The following is an 18,669-nucleotide window of genomic DNA, read 5'->3' on the forward strand; positions in this document are numbered from 1 at the left end:
AGTCCACGTGATGCATACAAGCTATACATTTCAATTAAAAAGTCTCAAGTTTAAGTAAGTCTTTATTTTCAGGAATTAGAAAAAATATATGATAAAGGCTAATAATTTCAATAAATGTATCATTTCAGTACAACACTGCCAAAATGAGAAGCATTTGGAGCTACTTCTTGTTGTCAGTTAAATATAACACAGGAGTCGTCTTTATGTTGAGAAAATATTTTTAATAGTATTTGCATGTAAAAAAATACATGCCCTGATCCATTAATACTTTTAATGACAAAAAAAAAACCCCAAAGCAAATAGCAAACGAGGTCTTCTTGTCCTAGCGTCTTTCAGTTCCCGCTATGATGGCTGCCGTTTGGCAGTGTGTCTTTGTTTCCGAGGAGTTTAACAAAATAAAAGTCTTGCTTGCTTTCTTCTTCACAACAACAAAAAGATGGCGTTCTTCAGGCCCCCTCCGCCCTCCCCCCCAAAGGGAAAATAAAACTAAAAAGGGGATGAAAAGTGACAGACACAAAGACAAACGTCACTCAGCAGCTCGATACTTACGTACACGAGGAGGAGGCGGAGTCTTTGTGGTCCCGGGGGGAGGCGGGCCCCCGCCCCATTTGCTGTCATTGCCAGCTTTTTCTTGACTCAAAGTGTCGCCACCGTCAGACATCGCTTCACTCAGCGGCTTTGACGTCAGCTAAACACACGCCGACCTCTTGAGCCCTTGACAGCAGCCGGCGTAGCCGCTCGGAAACGGCATCGCCGCTGCACGCTCCCGCCGCCTCTGACTGCAACAGCTGGGAAGGGTGAGATGGGACACACAAAGGAAGCAAGAGGTAAACATGTGTCTACTTCCTGTTAGCATGTACCCTAGCGCTGATATCGGGTTTTTTTTTGGCATGCTGCTGGCGTAATGTTGTCGGTGTGACAAGTTATTTTGGCAGAGGGTGAGCCATTTACATCTTTCCAAAGTTCAGCACACAGCGGAAGGTTCTGGAGCGCTTGCTGATGAAGACGTCTCACCTGCAAAGACAAAAACAAGAGAGGAAGACGAGGAGGAAAAGAAGATGGCGACAAAAAGGGGGCATACTCAAAACAAGAATACAACTCCTGACTTGTGATGCACTCCTGCTGGGGACAAATGAGATTTAGTAGCAAGAATACAAAGAGTCCACAACAGGGGGCGCTTATGTTAGATAACTATGCTAATCAATGCCTAATGCACATATATACGAATAAAGGTCGCCATATTTGGTATGAAGATGAAGATGCTCTGGTTGCTATTTTCCGTCTCCATATTCTAGGACGTTGAGAGACATTAGAGAGAAGCATTAATGTTGTTAGCTTGATTGAACCATTCGTTCGCATGGCGCCTCACCTCTGACGGGTGCTTTAGCTCCGCCTCCACAGCAATGGCTCTGCAGAAAAACATCATCATCAGCATTGTCTGTGTGATGTTTGTGTGTCAGAAAACAAATCCTCACATTTTCCAAGAGGCAAAAGACTTTTGAGCGCTGCTGGTCAACATCTTGGCCTGGAAGCGCACGTGTTCCAGGTTTCCTTCAGTCCACTCCTGATGCAGCCACCTGTTAAGAACAACACCACCACATCACGGACACAACATTCATATCCCATCTAAGAGGTGGGCCAGGATGTACCTGAGCGCCAGCGCGATGTTGGTGGGCATCATGTAATGGAGTCTCTCCAGAACCAGTGCATGCTGGGACGTGTCCACACAGCTAAGGTAGAAGGACACCACCTGAAGACAAACACACACAAATACCTGAGTCATGTAAATGCTACAGTTAATGACTTGTTTCCAACAAAAAAAGTCTTTGATAGTCGCCAGCTGCCTTCATAAAAACAAAGAGACTAATTGGCACCGGGTTAAACAATGGCATTAACAGTGGTGGCTGTAGGCAACCTCCTGATGTAATTTGTTGCATTTGAACTGAAGTAACCCAGGTGGTCCAGCAGTTTTATTTATCCGTTTCCCCTTAAAACGTTTGGTTGCTTTCCTTAGCTGTTGGTGTGAAAGTCCTACTGTTTGTTTCCAATGAACTCATCAGCGCTATTAATGCTGGCTGAGCAGTTCCTTCACCACCATTACGACATTGGTTCTGTGGCTGCCGTGTTGTGCAATACACGTGTTGACAATTGATCAAGTTAGTAAAAATTATCTATGTTTTCCTTCCCACTTTGTCACGCATTCCAAATCATTGTGAAAGTTTAAAAATGTACTTGTCAAAAAACTCCCATTCACATCCAAAGTCTAATTATTGTTTATTTAGATTCTAAACCGATTCATAAGCTTTAAAGAATCAATTTAAAAAATGTTTTTAAATGTATTATTATTATTATTGATCGTGTTGCTTTTATCAATATTAGTTGTTTTTTTGTTAGTACAGTGTAACCTTCATTTGCAAACCCCTCTATTTGCAAACTTTTCGGTTTACAAACTTTTGGATTGCGTCAAATATGCCTCTATACAGCAGAGGGAGAAGACATTACGTCTCGTTTAGTGAGAACACACAGCCCCCCCCCCCCCCATTTACCCGCTTCTTACCGCCTGTCTGGTCCTATCTCTCCTCTCGTGAGGCGATCCTTTACCGATGTTAATGCGTGTAAGTAGTTACTTTTTAAAATGTTTATTATTGTAGCAATATGGTTGTTAAAAGTTAAATGTTTTGGTGAATTCTGATCGTTTGTGAGGGCACCAAAGGGAATTATGTGCGTGTAGGCATAGCAGCACATACAGGAAAATCCAGCTTGTCGTCGTCGTTTTGGCTTTTATTAAAGAGAAAGTTAATTAATCACCTCCTTGTTATGTTTGTTACTTAATATTGTTTTCAAAGTGTACAAACCTTCACCAAATGGACTTTGTCAAGGCTGGAACCCATTATTCATATTTACATTAGTTCTTATAAAGAATTTTGCTTCTCAAAACAAACTCCTTGATTAACGAACCATGTTCAAAAAGTTCATAAATCGAGATTCCACTGTATTGTATTTAGAAAGTGTTGCATTTGTAGGTCTTCTCAATTGCTTTACATATTTCTATCCTAAGTACTGTAAAGCTGGCATATGGTTGGCGTCGCTCTATTTACTTTTATTAGATTAATATTCTGTGATTTTTGTAAATACAAATTCAAAAATCCTTTTTAAAAAGACATTTTTAGGTCAACACTTACAATTTATACACCAAATATAAAGCCAGAATCGTGTTGAATTGAGAATTGATTCTAAATTGAATCGTAAGTTGCCCAAAGATTGCCTCCTCCAGTAATTAGAGCTAGTAAGTTCATATACTACTGTGTTTACTAAGAACAACGTCTTGCCTTGTTGTGGAAGCGATAACAAGTCCAGAAGTGAGCAGGATCAAAGGGCACCTCCAGGCGAGACGGGACCGTGCTCAGGCAGCGCAGGACCAGCTCCGACAATCGCCCGGCTGCCTGAGACTGGAAGTGGGGGCCGCTGCAGAACATCATGTAGCTGCAAAGACAGGGACACGCCGTTCGTCTACACTCTGTCGTGATTGCGACGCCGGCAGGTCGCACTCACTCCATCCACAGGCAGTGAAGCTCCTCGGTCCGTGCGGCCGAGCCCAGCGCTCGCTCGAAGGCGTCCAGCGTGTCATCCACAGAGCCGTGCAGCCACAGCCAGCGACTGGAAGCAGACAGCGCGTCATGTCAACACGACGCCACGTGCTACGGCTAGGTCACATGACATGGATGAGGGCGGTACCAGTGAAGCAGGTGCAGATAGGACATTTGCTGGTTTATCTGCTCTTCCAGATCCTTTTTGATGACGAAAGCAAGATACATGTGGTCTGTTGGAAGGCCGAGGATGTTCCTGATGGAAGACGGCGGAGCAACATTAGCTTTCAAGACATGGATTCAAGCTCTAACTAACAAACGAATCAAGGTGACGAACCGCAAAATGTCCACAGGCGTCATGTTACTGCTCTCGTCCTCGCATAAAGACAGGACGAACCCTCGGAAAAGCGGAGTAACCGCGCTCGGCTTGTCCTGTCAAAGCACATTTCACTTCCCGTGAGATGCGAGCCACAGTCAGGTACGTAACACAGGAAGTAGCAGTGGAGGCCCTGCCCACCTGAGCCATGAGGAAGCTACAGCAGTGGTAGAAGACCTCCGCGTTGTTGGGGCACTCGACCAGCGCATGTAGCCACAAGCTAACGGCGCGGTCGCTATTCCCCGAGCGCACGTGGAGGTCGGCCAGGGCGTCTCGCAGTGTGCATGACTCGGGACACATCTCCAGCAGCGCCTCGCACAGGATCACGCCCTCCTCCAGCCTTCACAAACACACGTCACACTTGTGAGGTCACGCTCACCACCGACAATTTGACCCCTGACCCGCTCACCTGTCCAACAGCCTGTGCAGCAGCAGCAAGTTGGTATGGAGCGGCAGGCACGCCAACGTCCTCTCGCTTGGCGTCAACGACTCGTTATTGCACTGACTGATGGCATCTTCCAGGGACAAACACACACATTAGTGGGCTCATCACGGCGGTCCGCTGACACACACACGCCGCCAGGATGTTTACCTCGGAAGAGCGTCATGAGGTCCTCATGTGGTGTGATGATGTCCTGGGCCGTTCGCCAGGGCAAAAGAAAGTGCTCGGTGCTGACCAGCCTGGACGGGCCAGACTCTAACGGGTCATACAGACTGGATGGAAGACGCCGGAACTCCTTCAGGTGAAAGTAACACAACCATGCCAGCGCACGGTCGCTCGCCATCAGGTGATCGGCGACGCTTTGGTCGTGACCTGACTTCAAGGCGGTCTGAAAGCAGGCATCACATGATGATGCAGAATAGGACCATCAACTAGGACTGGACAATTAATCACATTTTAATCACAATTTAGATTTTGGCTTCTCACGATGATAAAAATTTTCTAATCGGAAAAAAAAAAAAGATTAATGGGCTGCGCAACGTGCATTGTAGCTTGTAACAGTGAAACAAATGAGTAAAATAAAAGACCACATTTACGAGAAGTTTGGGATCTCACCATGATAGTTACTTTTTATATGACACAACGCTAGTATGTCTAATCAATAATCACTGAACTTAACAAAAAATGTAAGGCCATATGATTTCCACGTTAACTTAACCATGGAGAGAATGTCAGAATTGGCCAATAAAAGGTAAACTGCTGCTGAACGAAGAATATCAGGAGGGAAATTGACATAAATGTAAGCAAAATGCTGCCAATATGAGGAGAAGGAATATTAGTTTGGGAAAATAACGTGTCCGGTACCGCTCATTATTTCCCGAAACACATCCTAAAATAAATTTGGGGATGGCCATTTGAAACAGCGCCTAAAGTAGGAAGCTAAAGCTGGCAGGAACAATCTACCGTATTTTTCGGACTATAAGTCGCAGTTTCATACGTTTCATAGTTTGGCCGGGGGTGCGACTTATACTCAGGATCGACTTATGTGTGAAATTATTAACACATTACCGTAACATATCAAGTAATATTATTTAGCTCATTCACGTAAGAGACTAGACGTATAAGATTTCATGGGATTTAGCGATTAGGAGTGACAGATTGTTTGGTAAACGTATAGCATGTTCTATGTTATAGTTATTTGAATGACTCTTACCATAATATGTTACGTAACATACCAGGCACGTTCTCAGTTGGTTATTTATGCCTCATATAAAGTACACTTATTCAGCCTGTTGTTCACTATTCTTTATTTATTTTAAATTGCCTTTCAAATGTCTATTCTTGGTGTTGGCTTTTATCAAATAAATTTCCCCAAAAAATGCGACTTATAAAATTACAGTGCGACTTATATATGTTTTTTCCTTCTTTATTATGCATTTTCGGTCGGTGCGACTTATACTCCGGAGCGACTTATACTCCGAAAAATACGGCATACACCCACAACACATCTTATCTGCTTGTGTTGTTGTGAACGACATCATCAATTTAAGATCAATGTACAAACAGGACAGCAGTTTTTTTTCCCCAACAACTTCAAGTTGTCCCAAAACTCATTAAGCTCAGAAAAGAAGCACACTTCTCTGTTTGACAATGACAGCGCTTTGCACAACATCTGGTCTGACGGCACTAACAAAATAAAAGGTTTCAAAAAGTACCTTACACAAACTTAAAGGTACTTAAAACACGTATTGATATTTTCACATATACATGTATAACACCAATAAATGTGAGATTTTTGTATTTTATTTGATTTATGACAATGCAGCACACTCACTATATTGGTAAAATAAGTATAAATGGTTCAAAAAAGGGAATTAAAAAATGTAAACCGTAATATATATATATATATATATATATGTATGTGTGGGAAAAAAACAGGCCTGTAGAGATGAAATAGTCTTGTGATTTTTTTCCCACACATACATATATTGCGCTCTACTACGGTATCGAGCACTATTTTTTGGATAACCTTATTAAGACATATATATATATATATATATATATATATATATATTACTATTGTTATTTAAATGTGTTGTTGCTATTATATATTATTTTACTTATTTGTTCGATTTATATCCAGTTGTTCTTTTAGATTGTATTAAGTTTTGGTGGTACAATAAATACCAATATTTTCAAATTAGTAAATAATCCTGTTATTAATCGTGATTTCAATATCCACTAAAAAAATTGTGATTATCATTTTTGCATAATCGTCCAGCCCTACCTAAACCTACGCACACTGTATAGCGTGGGAAATACCTGGAAGATGGTGAGAGCAGCGTCCAGCCGCCCCGTGAATGAGTTCAAGTGGACTCGATAGAGCAGAGCCTCCAACAACTGGAAGGAACGCTCCTTCGACACGCCTCCCGGCGCTTCTGCGAGCAGGAAGTTCAGCAGACGCTCGCACACGTAGTCCTTCCCCTCAAACGAGCTCTCTAAAGTCAGATACTGCAACCAAAAAAAACATGCCTATGTCACATCAGCATGAAGCCCGGCCGGCTATGTCACGTCACAGCGCAACTCACGTTCCACCACACACGGCGATCGGGGGCGTGTTCCACAGCCATTTCGCACATTTCCTGCACTTCCTCGCGGCTGCCGCGGCGGGAGAAGAGCATCAGGTAGTGTGCCCACACTTCGGGGTCCTCGCAGTTGTTTTCCAGAGCGCGAGACAGCGTATTCAGGGCAGCCTCCAAACACTCAGCCGGCGGTCTACGGGGACAGACGCTGTTATGATGGGCGTGGCGGGAACACAAGTGAGGCGGACGCGCACGTACGCGTTGTCTTGGTGGAGGTATCGGAATGTGAGTTTGATCCACAGCTGCGTGTCTCCAGAGTTGTCCAACACGCTGCTCTCCAGCTTGGAGATGTCGTCGGTGTCGCTGACAAAGTAACGCCTGTCCTCAGACGTCACGCACGTGTCCAATGTGCTCATGCTACCAGGCAGGCTGCCGATGTCTGAAACTACAAATAATTGGAGTCATGCGGTGATTACACTAGAACAGGGGTGTCCAAAGTGCGGCCCGGGGGTCATTTGCGGTCCACGGACCGAGTTTTGTTGGCCCGCAGCATAATGTCGGGAAAAAACAAACAGTGAAAATGTAAAAAAGGTCATGAGAAAAAGCAGAAATGTTCTAAGTAATAATAATATACATAATATACTTAATCACCTATAATACAAAGGTTACACAAGGTTTTGTCTTTAAATAATATATATATATATATAAACACACACACACACACACACACACACACACACACACACACACACACACACACACACACACACACACACACACACACACACACACACACACACACACACACACACACACAGGGTTCGTACAACTTTTCCATTGCCAAATTCAAGCACTTTTTAAGGACTTTCAAGATCAATTTTCCCGTTTTTCCCAGTATCCTTCAAAAGGCGAAAACCAGTGTGAATCAATCCACAGCCTTGTTGTTTGAGGTCACTAAATGCTGACTGTAGGAAAAATACAGAAAATCTGCTAAAACCTAAGCCTAACATTGAAGCAGCAGTTATCATTAACTGAATGGGGCATAGAAAATGAAGCAGTGTTTCTGTAGACTATTCAATGTCATTGGTGTTTGCAAACGTGTCTCCATTTGTGTTGTTTTTCACATTTCTTGTTCATTTTCTTACTTACAGCACTCAATGACATTAAACAGCATGGATTGATTCACACCGTATTGGTGCTTGTAAACTGCATAATTTGATATAAATACACGCACCCTCAAAATGTCAATTTCACTCATTTATTAAAAAAAACTGTTCCACATTAATATACGGATAATAAATTAAAGGAAAATATTTTGCTTGTTTCACAACACCTCAGTCACCTTCCATTAAGCATATCTAGCCTTATAACTGTGGCTGTGATAACAAATTAACAAAAAGACAAAAGTTAACTTTTTTGCTTTCACTGAGGTAGCCAGACAAGTTAAGTAGACAACGAAAATATTAAAGCAAGAAATGCTTACAACCATATTGTGTAAAAATTACCAAATCATTCATATTAACTCAGCTCTAAGTTGTGAAAAAAGTTACAAATTATACATTACATGACCTTCACAGAAAAAACAAGTCCAATAATGTAACCATTTTAATGCAATTAATCAAAACGGCAAAATGTAACTTGTTTGCTTTAACTGAGGTAGTCAGACAAGTTAAGTAGACAACCAAAATAATGGAGCAAAAAATTCATTAAAACGACAACCTCCCGGCATGATGGACCGATGCACCACTGTCCTCTTGGGGGCGACTGAGAGCTGCATGACAACAACCTAATGTAAGGGCTCGTGCAAAGCCAACAGATCAAGCGTGTAGCTTTCATTTTTAAGGAAACGTTTTTTGTTTTTTTTCATTTTATAATTAGCCTATTGAGTCAGACTGCCGAGAAATACGATGAACATTTCCAAGCATTTCCAAGCACTTCACCCAAAATTCAAGCATTTTTCAAACCTTGAAAACACAACATTAAAATCCAAGCATTTTCAAGGTTTTTAAGCACCCGTACGAACCCTGTATATATATATATATATATATATATATATATATATATATATATATATATATATATATATATATATATATATATATATATATATATATCAAAATGGCCCCTGGATAGTTTGACTTTTAGAATGCAGCCCTTGGTGGAAAACGTTTAGACACACCTGATGTAAAATATTAGAAGCTCTCGAAATAAAATGTCAAAAATATAGAAACAAAGTTTAATTAGTACGGTATATCAAAAAATAAATACTAACTTATTAATGAATTATTTGGAAAAATTACAACAACAACAAATGTGTCACTGAACATTGTTTTCGTAAAAATGTAAGAAAAAAAGAGCGAAAAAATCGGATTGTAATGAGAAAAAGCTGCAATGTTTAACTAATAATTAACAATAATATACTTAATCACCCATAATACAGCGTTAACACACCTGATCTAAAATATCAGAAGCTCTCGAAATAAAATAAAATAAAATACAAACACATTTTTGTTAGTCAATTAAAAAATCTAAATAATACCAATTTATGAATTAATTTGAAAATTACAACAATAATAAACACTGTTAAATGTGTAAATGAAAATGACTATTTTAGTACATCCAACATTTTTGACACTAGGTTAATCAGTTAGACAATCGTAATATTATTATGTTTATTCTATTCTTATAGGGGGGAAAAAAAACAGCAAAAATGTAAGAAATAGAGCAATTACCGGTACGTGTAAATGTAATGAGAAAAAGCTGGAATGTTCTAAAAAATAATTATAATAATATAATTAGTCACCTAAAGCTGACAATGTTTTGTCTTTAAATGTATATATTTGTTTAATTTCTTTCATTTTATTTATAAAATAAAAAAATATCAAAATTGCCCCCACATACATTGACTTTTCAGTATTCGACCATCGGTGGAAAAAGTTTGGACATCCCTGCATAAAGGGGACAACATTATGCAGATTTTTGTCATTGGGTCACATGACCAACCTGATGTTTCAGACATCTGGTGTCCTGCCACGCCATCATCCTCCCCGTCAGGTTCCACAGGGCGCTCGCTCTGAGCAGACGGCCTCCATTTCCTCTTGTCCTTCCAGGTAGTGTAGGGCGGGACTAAAAGACAAAATAAACGTCAGCGCTATGCTTTGTTTTCCTGTCTCAGGCGGGGGCTCCACCCACCATGACGGCGGCTCTCGTTAACTTTGCTGACCAGAAAGACGGCCTTCTGGTCCACACCCATTCCGTCTTTCTTAGGACCAAACAGTTTGGTCAGGTACTTTTCTAGAAGACGCAACACAATAATATATCAGAGTCAGCGCACGTGACAACGAAAGATGGATCAAGACAGGTCTGATTGTGACTGAAGGCCCCGCCCACCTGTGGCGGCGCTGACTTGACTGCCAGAGGAGCTTTCAGTGCAGCCGATCAGAGACAAGTTGTAGGAGAGCACATCCTGGAAGAGCAGACCTCCTGTGAGAGTACAGCTCCTCACGTGCTGCCTTGAGGAGCACAGGAGCGAGTCACCACCACCTTCATCACCACAATCATCACCACAGAGACACCTGTCCTCACCATTGACAGTCGTCATCATTGCAGGTTCCGGTCAAGTCAAAGCGACAGAAACATTTTTTGGGCTGGATGGCGTTGCTGTATGTGGCTGAGCTCAGGGACAACTTCTCCTTGGTCCTGTAGTACGGACTGAACCTGAGAGCGACAACAGACTTTGTCAAAAACGTTCCCACGACTGGCCATCGTAGACACAAAAAGGAGGACATCACACTGGATTTTAAACTCCACCTATAAGACTTGAAGACAAGCAGAGGGCTGCGGTAAGGTCCAAAAGGGACAGGTCTTGGTTGTCCACTGGGAGGTTTGTTTACATCCACGTCCAATGTGAGCACCTGCACACACACCATTAAAAGTTCATTTGGGGACATATCACACCCTGTGTGTGTATGGATGTCATCCAGCGTACCTTTGCACCTTTGGGCTGTTCTACATCTTCTACTTTGAGCAGCTCCTCTAGGAGGAGCTCACCCAGTCTCCCTTGCTGTTGGTACCGGCGCCTCAGTGCATCCAAGTCCAGACCGGCGCATGTATCGGCGGGTGTTGTGCTGCTCTTAGCGGGCTTGGAGGTGCCGCAGTCTTTGGTGGGCATAGAGGTCGGCTGCTCCAGGTTAGGTTTGGTGGAGGAGATAGACTGACGCAAGGAGTGGCGTCTGGGGTGAGCGGCCACCGCAGAAGGCACGGGCGCCGTCTCTTGGTCGTCCGCCTCTGGGCTGTCCTCGCTGTCTAGAACTAGTTTGTCCTGGGTGAGATCGTGCAGGGAAGGCTGGGGCGGTGGGGGTGGGCTGGAGACAGCTGGCAGACATGCCTTTGGCTCGGGAAGAGGAGAGGGTTTGGGCCTCAGCTCGGCTGGAGGTTCCGATGGTGCTACTTTGTTGCGTAGGGCCTGGGCCTCCTTCAGCTCTTGGATCTTAAGGGCATATTTAGACTCCAGTTGTTGCAGCAGCTTCTTCTGAGCAATCAGATCTGCAAAGTGACGTTCCCGGCCAATATTGGTGCCATCGACCCGCTGCAGTTTCCTTGGCTGAGAGATAAGGAATATTAGAGTTTGTGGCCTGCTGGTCAGACATCAAAAGTCTAGCTCAGGGGTCTTCATCGTTTTCCAGACTAATGACTCCTAAACTGATGGAGAGATGGAGCGGAGACACCCTATATACATAACTTGTATAAAACTGTGTTTTAAATTAAACTGATCCTTGGGCTGAGCAATATGGCTGAAAACTGTATCACGGTAAGTGTTTAATATCGGTCGAGATCGATAATTATTGATGGAATATGTAATAAATGCTTAATAAAGTGTAACAAAATAGTGCAAAGTGTGAAAATGTAAACATAGAGAAACTTGAGAACTATTTTTGCTCTGCTCCAAAAAGTGAGCACAGCTACGGTGGTGTGGTATTACCGGTTTTGGTGGGGACAAGCGCCTTGCATAATTTACAGACCACATTGGTCTGACTACAGTCCGCTTTAAAAGATCCAAAAAATTGCCATACTGTAGCACTCATTTTTAGTTTCTCTTCTCACTCCATGCAAAGAATTAACCAAGAGACAAGTAAATGGCGCAACTTAACGTGATAGTTGAGACAGGTACCTGATCGGCTAGTAGCGTGTCATTCCCAGCGATCAGTGATCACTTCCTGCATTGCTTGGTTACGAGTGCGTGAATGCCTTTGATCATGCAATTAACTTTGCTTTGCAACTTCCGGTTTCTTCCGACAAAAAATAATTTTTTTTTTTACCGTTTTATTAAACATTTGTTTTATTGATATTGATTACATTATCGCAATATATATTGATATACCATGGTATATCAATATATATTGATATACCATTATATCGGCCAACCTTAACTGATCCTAAAGAGACTTTGTTATTGTGCAATACTTAGATATTAGAAAAATACAGAATGAAGTCGTGCTCACCGGCTTGTGGATAGCGCTGGCTTTGCGTTTTGGTTCTCTTCCTGCGACCTGCTGAGCCCGAAGTAGGTCCTGCTCCAAGCGGGCCGCCACAGTCTTCTTGATGGACACACGGTGCTCCACACGTCGCACCTGCAAACCCACACGGATAAAGATGCGGTGCAGCACACAGAACGGGTCAGAACGAGAGACCAAGCAGTGCTGTCACCTGCTCCTGAAGCTTCTTGAGCAGCGTCTTATTGGCCAGCACGATTTTCTCGGATGCCTGGATCTGCTCCCTCAGCCGCAACACCTTGGATTCGGCCGTCTTTAGGGACTCTGTCTTCTTGAGCTCCTGCTGCTGGAGGTTCTTCAGCAGCGTCTCGTCTCGGAAGAGCAACTCTCTGTGGGAAGGGGCGTGTTGTGATCATAGGTGAAATCATCTCATGGTCAGGAAAGCCACTTCCTGTCTCACCTTTGCTTTTGCAGCTTCTGCTCGAGCAAGTCAACAGTGGCAGCGGTGGCGGCCGGCAATGCGCGAGCTGCTTGATTTGACACCCTCTGCCTCTCCCTGCTGCAAGACATATGACAAAATGACACGGGACTCGACGGCGGCAGCCTGCGATCGCTAATGTATTGCTCATACCTGGCAAGTTCCTCCCTGAGGAGGCGGTACTCTGCCTTCTTTGCTTCGGGTAAGGCTTCTGGCGTTCGTAGTGGGTTGTTCTCCTTCTCCGATCCCGATGCACCTTTAGGTTTGGTTGCCTGGAAAGAACAAATGTCACATGGTAATGATCATGGCGGGGCCTGGGGGTGTTCTGTATCCTGTCTGGTCACACTGACCTCCGCGGTCCTGCGCGCTTCTTTGATCATGAACTCCAGACCGCCAATCACGCTCTGCGTGGAACTGCAGGCGTCCAAGTCCGAGTCGCTGTCATCTGACTCGTGGAGTGACACCACCACAGACTTGTGTCGGGGTAGCTGTGCACACACAAACATGTCATGTCAGACCTTCGCCATCGTCATTATCATGTGACCTGCTTCATACCACTAGCGGTGTTCTGGGAACTCCTCGAGTGAACTTTTTTCCGTGGGACGCCGCCATCGTGTTGAGGCTGACAGCGCTCAGGTTTCCTCTGCTGGGCGGCTCAGAGACTGCTGGGGGCGCCGCACTCGGGGAAGGAGGACCACTCCAGACCTTCTCCTGTGGACATGTGACGTTCATGTCTTTTCTACTCCTCCATCGATATCTCTTAAGAAACGTGAGGTCGAGTTCTCACCTCTGTCGCAGGCACCCGTTTGGTGGCCATGGACATCAGACAGGTCTCCCTAAGCAGCATCTCCTCCTCCTCTTCCTGATCAGCGAACGGAGGCTTGGGAGGGGGCACCTGCTCACTAGCAGGAGGGGGTAAGGGTGGCGGCGGAGGAATCCCGGCAGGCATTGAGGTAGAGGTGAAGGGCTGCAAAAGGCAAAGAAAAACGCTGATGTCACAGTGGACCTTCAAACATCAACAAACATCAACAATGATAAGCAACAGACTTCTGGTGATTTGACAGAGGAGGAAGCATACCGTCACAAAGGCGGGCTCTTCTACAGGAAACAGAGGACGTGCTGATGAAGAAACACATAAGTGAAATGATTAACATTTTTAAAAGACTTCAATTGACTCAACTTTTATTCAATTTAATTTTGATGTTGAAAAGGCATATTTTAAGCACAGAAAAATTTATTTTGCACGAACATATATGCTTTTTTGAGAAGGTAACAGGTAATTATTCACCTGGTTATCTGAACCTCTTTGGGTAACATTATATAAACATTATGGAGCGTTTTTTCTCTATTTGCCTGCAATGTAAAAAGTGATCTAACTGGAGACCAAAGAGCCAATCAGAGCGTGCAAAGATGGGTGGCAGTATCAGTTTAGATGAGTTGTGGTACAAGTTTAGATGGTTGGTGGTACCAGTACAAAGATGGATGGTTTACTAGTTATATGTGTGGCGGTACTGGTATGTACAGAGGTACCACTGCCAAGTTATGATGTGTGGATGGTTGTACTCGTTTAGATGGGTTATGGTTCATTTGCCAAAATGGGTGGTAATAACAATGCCAAAATGGGCAGTGGTACTAGTTTAGACTGGCAGTGGCACTATGGCTAAGATGGGTTCGCAACACACCTGGGGAACCAGCCTCACTGTCCGTGTCCATAGCAACCTCGTCATAGTTGTCGTACTGGTAAAGATTTCCTGTGGCGTCCAGGCTCAGTTTTCCAGCAGACTTCCTGAGTTCTCCATCCCTGGTCTGAAGGACAAAGAGATGGTTGTTGAATGGCCATTGAATGATGCCAGAGTGAGGCGAGGAGGGAAAGTGTTTTACCTTGACACTGCTGTGCATCTTCCCACCCACCAGCTTCATAAAGCGCTTGTACTGCTCGTCCTGGTTGGACAAGTCCCGGATTCTGCGGATTTCATCCTCTCGTTTGTAACACTCGTCGTCTACCTGTATCTCCCGCGAGCGCAGCTGCTGCTGCTTCCTGAAAGACGGCTTGATCCCAGAGCCTGCGCAGTGATAAAACCCCATTAAAAACACAAGAAATGGTATCGGCATCGTATGAAGGAGCAGAACCCTTTCACCTGGGCCTGTCATCTTCTTGGACACAGGTGTTTTGGCAGCAGCTCTGCCTCTATCTGGAGGAGTTTTTCCTCCAGATTTGGGACTCTGCTTTGGCCGGTCCCTCTCTGGGGGCCTTGTGCCTGCCTTGGCTTTGTCCCGTTCTCTATCCTGAGGCTTGGACCGGGGTCTGTTCCTGTCAGCGGCTGCCACTGATCTAGTCGTGATCCTCAGCCTGCCAGGCGTGGTCGCTTTGGACATAGCTTTGGACACAGGCTCTCGAGTCTTCTTCATCACCTGCTGCTCCTTCTGCTGCCACTTTTTGCTAGCCGACTGCAGGGCGAGGAGACGTAGTTGGAGCTCCGACATGTCCTCCTCCTCCATCTGGTCCCCCAGCTGCAGCACGCCATGACATTGTCAACCAAAACGTCAATAGTTTGAGGCTTTTCCAGTTACAGTCAGTTATGACAAACTTGAGCTTTACCTCATCCAGGCAGATGTAGACGTCTTCACTAGAGGCAGGTGATGCTCTGCCTGAGGTTTTCTCATCATGCTTTAATTCTTCATCGCAGCAAACGCATGACGCCGCCACCTCCGGCTCTTTTTCCGGCTTATGCTCCATGTCTGCTTGTGTCCCTGCTCAAAACGACAGGAAGTCAACGATTTATGCAGTTTCAGTTCACACTTTAAAAATAGAGGTGGGAATCTTTGTGCACCTCATGATTCGATTACGATTCAGCAGCTGTGATTTGATTATTGCTGCATCTTTAATTTATGTATATTGACGCAGTTTTACATTTCGTTTCGTTTTACTAAATCCGTTGTTGTTTATTATGTCATAGTCAGCTCCACATCATACATGTAGTACATAATATACATACATATCTACAGTGAACAGTCTTGTGCTCAATGGCAATATTATTTCACAATAAAGAAAATAAAATTGTATTAAGGGAAAAATATTAAGTTAAACATACCTCAAAAGGGTAATGGGAAGAAGTATAAACTTTTTGAATCCCCCCATTTTCTAAATAGTTACTTTAACTAATATCCAGTTTCCTCTGAACCATAATTTTTCACATTCATCTGGACACACAACTCGATTTGCCCTGAACAATGTGCTTACAATTCATCATAAGTAAAATAAGCGTTTATCACTTTCTACTTTAAAAAAACATTTCATTTGGAATAACAAACAGTTTAATTAATTCTTACATTTATTAAATTAATGAAAATGTGTGCAAAACTGGATCATAAATGCCCGATAGTAAAGGAGCCGCTCAGATCTCTCGGTGAGGTGGCTTAGAACTGTCTGCATTACTTTATTTAAAATCGATTCTATAATCGTCCATGTCTGAATTGCGATGGATCTAAAATTCGATTATTTTCCCCACATCTACTTTCAAAGGTGTGTGGCATGTGCAGTCACGTCACATGTCTTCATTGCTCACCTGTCTCCTCCTCCTGGATGCTATGGCCCAGACTGACCGGCACGGGCAGTTTGGCTCGTAGTGGTTTGATGTTGAATGACTGGAAGCTTTTTTTATTTTTCGAAGAACCCTCGCTGTGCGCATCAGTAACATTCACAGATTTCACAGGTAGGCAGCAGTCCGTGCTCTCACTTTTGGCCATGACGCCTGGACTTTTGGTCTGCGCATCCTGACCTTTGGCCTCCGCATCCTGACCTTTGGCCTTCCCATCCTGAACTGTGGCTTTCAGCGCCATGCTCTCCTCCTTACGGATGCACTCCAGCTCCAGCTGAATCTGCTTGTACTTGGACAACAGGTCCTCAAAGGACTCTTCGAGGCCGCCATCGCCTTTGGCCGTACCGAGTGGCGCTCTTCGGACCATGTTTCTCCAGAATTGCTTTTCTGAGTCCATGTGTTAAGGAGAAACACTATTCAGCTAGCACATTGTGGTCTCTTGAAAAATATATGTGTACAACAGTCACATGTCAGTGTATTTGTAGCCGAAAGGAATGCTGAGTTCCTATTACAGGAAATGGCATGTCACATGTTCCTTCTCAATAAAGTTTACTGTCTTGATGATTCATCAGCCATATAATTATAATTTGTGAAGTCTAACAACCACAACAGCTAACCTAGATGAACTAAAATGTTAGTGTTAGAATACATTATAATAAATATTATATTAGATTTATTAGAATAATGACAGCGCAAGTTGTTTTTAATGTTAATAATGTGCTGTTACTGTAGACATTTACGAAAGGAAAGGGGTTAGAGTTTGTCCAGAACAAATAAGGATACGTTTCCTGTTGTTATTCTCTCCAGGTCCGTACCGATCCAGCTGGGCTCTGGGGCCACCACCCGCCCAGCCGCCTCGGTGCCAGGCCCCGCGTCCTCCGTTGGGCATGGCACGGTGTCTGAACCTCCCCAGGGCGCCATGGCTCCGCTCCCAGAAACTGGGCCGTGGACCGGGCCCACACATAGGAGCAAGGCCCGGCGGCGGCTGTGTGGGACCGTGCGGCCGGTCCGGCCCGCTCGGCCCACATTGCTGTCTCTGTTTCGGCGGTCCGTGGACGTCGTAAGGCATCATGCGCCGGTAGTCTGGCACTGGGTTTTCCATGTAAGGTAACATTGGGACCCGTGGAGGCCCACTGCAGGGCCTGCTGCTCCCTTCCCCCCGTCGGGCGGCGGTGGTGGTGTCCTCGCCGTCGTCGTCGCAGATTTCTCCGTCTTCGAGCTCGACCTCGGCGCTCTTAACCTGAGCCCCCGAGTCTTGACTCATGTTGACGTCCACGGTAAAAGTGGCAAGGGTAAGAACGTCGAATTCAACTCGTAAAGCTCATCGTGTTTCACAGTCCACAGCATTCACACTATCGGCAAGTCTCGCTTGAACAAGTCTCGTTGAATCTCGCGACATAGCTCTTGCTCAACCTCATATGTGTAATCCCCAGAGCGGCCAAGTCACAGTAACAGTTTATCTTAAAGTGTTTACAAAAGTTGAAATAGGGAAAATAAAGACGATAGATATTATTATGGTACATATTAAATTCTCCCTAAAGTTAAATAAATACAAATTAAAATTATTAATCGAATATACCATACTAATGATTTTTGAAAAATATATAATTATGGTTGACAAGTGTTACATTTGTAATGTCAATAGTTTATTTTTTGGAATATGATACTGTACATGTATTTGGGGGGAGATACGAGGTTAGCTAAAACACAAAGGAGATGTCCCAATTTACTATAGAAGAGATTCAATTTGGCATATGTATGAAAGATAACAACATGTAAATTATTTCTAATATTACTATATTGCAAGCTAAATTTGTCATACATAGAAGTTGAGTATTTTAAAGTGAAACCCAAATTCTCCAATTGGTTTAATGATTTGAAATTATTAATACGATCTCGGAAAATCGTAAAACAATAGAAAAATATTTTCTATTGTTTTACTCCAAATCGTAAAACAATAGAAAATCCCTTAAAATATATTTTAAGGGATTTTCTATTGTTTTACGATTTTCCGAGATCGTATTAATAATTTCAAATCATTAAACCAATTGGAGAATTTGGGTTTCACTTTAAAATACTCAACTTTTGGATGAATTTAAGTTGTTTTTAAAAA

General features: G+C 43.6%; 1 protein-coding gene across 1 annotated transcript; it reads right to left on the minus strand.

Annotated features, from left to right (window-relative positions):
• Positions 1–200: 200 nt before the first annotated feature.
• Positions 201–17,935, minus strand: LOC133572184 (zinc finger C3H1 domain-containing protein-like). Its single transcript, XM_061924978.2, has 35 exons — positions 17,340–17,935; positions 16,524–16,943; positions 15,557–15,708; positions 15,096–15,468; positions 14,839–15,020; positions 14,640–14,763; positions 14,036–14,076; positions 13,745–13,924; positions 13,513–13,668; positions 13,308–13,445; positions 13,111–13,229; positions 12,940–13,038; positions 12,694–12,868; positions 12,489–12,617; positions 10,976–11,590; positions 10,798–10,901; positions 10,573–10,704; positions 10,378–10,499; positions 10,180–10,281; positions 9,991–10,113; positions 7,246–7,432; positions 6,994–7,180; positions 6,728–6,916; positions 4,556–4,793; positions 4,373–4,478; positions 4,105–4,303; positions 3,925–4,019; positions 3,736–3,843; positions 3,553–3,657; positions 3,330–3,483; positions 1,650–1,750; positions 1,476–1,577; positions 1,370–1,409; positions 952–1,014; positions 201–788 (listed from the first exon to the last, which is right to left on the minus strand). The coding sequence occupies exons 1-35, from the start codon at positions 17,818–17,820 to the stop codon at positions 666–668; spliced, it is 5,964 nt and encodes a 1,987-aa protein (XP_061780962.2). The 5' UTR covers positions 17,821–17,935; the 3' UTR covers positions 201–665.
• Between the last annotated feature and the right edge of the window lie 734 nt (positions 17,936–18,669).

This window comes from Nerophis lumbriciformis, linkage group LG29 (assembly GCF_033978685.3).
Source record: "Nerophis lumbriciformis linkage group LG29, RoL_Nlum_v2.1, whole genome shotgun sequence".
Lineage (NCBI taxonomy): Eukaryota > Metazoa > Chordata > Actinopteri > Syngnathiformes > Syngnathidae > Nerophis > Nerophis lumbriciformis.

Bases quoted from the DNA above. Each gene is read 5' to 3' on its own strand.
- LOC133572184 (XM_061924978.2), bottom strand. From the start codon at position 17,820: ATGAGTCAAGACTCGGGGGCTCAGGTTAAGAGCGCCGAGGTCGAGCTC. The intron at 10,282-10,377 runs GTGGGCGGGGCC...TGCGTCTTCTAG, and splicing joins TCAAGTCAGCGCCGCCACAG to AAAAGTACCTGACCAAACTG. The intron at 789-951 runs GTAAATGGCTCA...CACCCTTCCCAG, and splicing joins GTGCTGAACTTTGGAAAGAT to CTGTTGCAGTCAGAGGCGGC.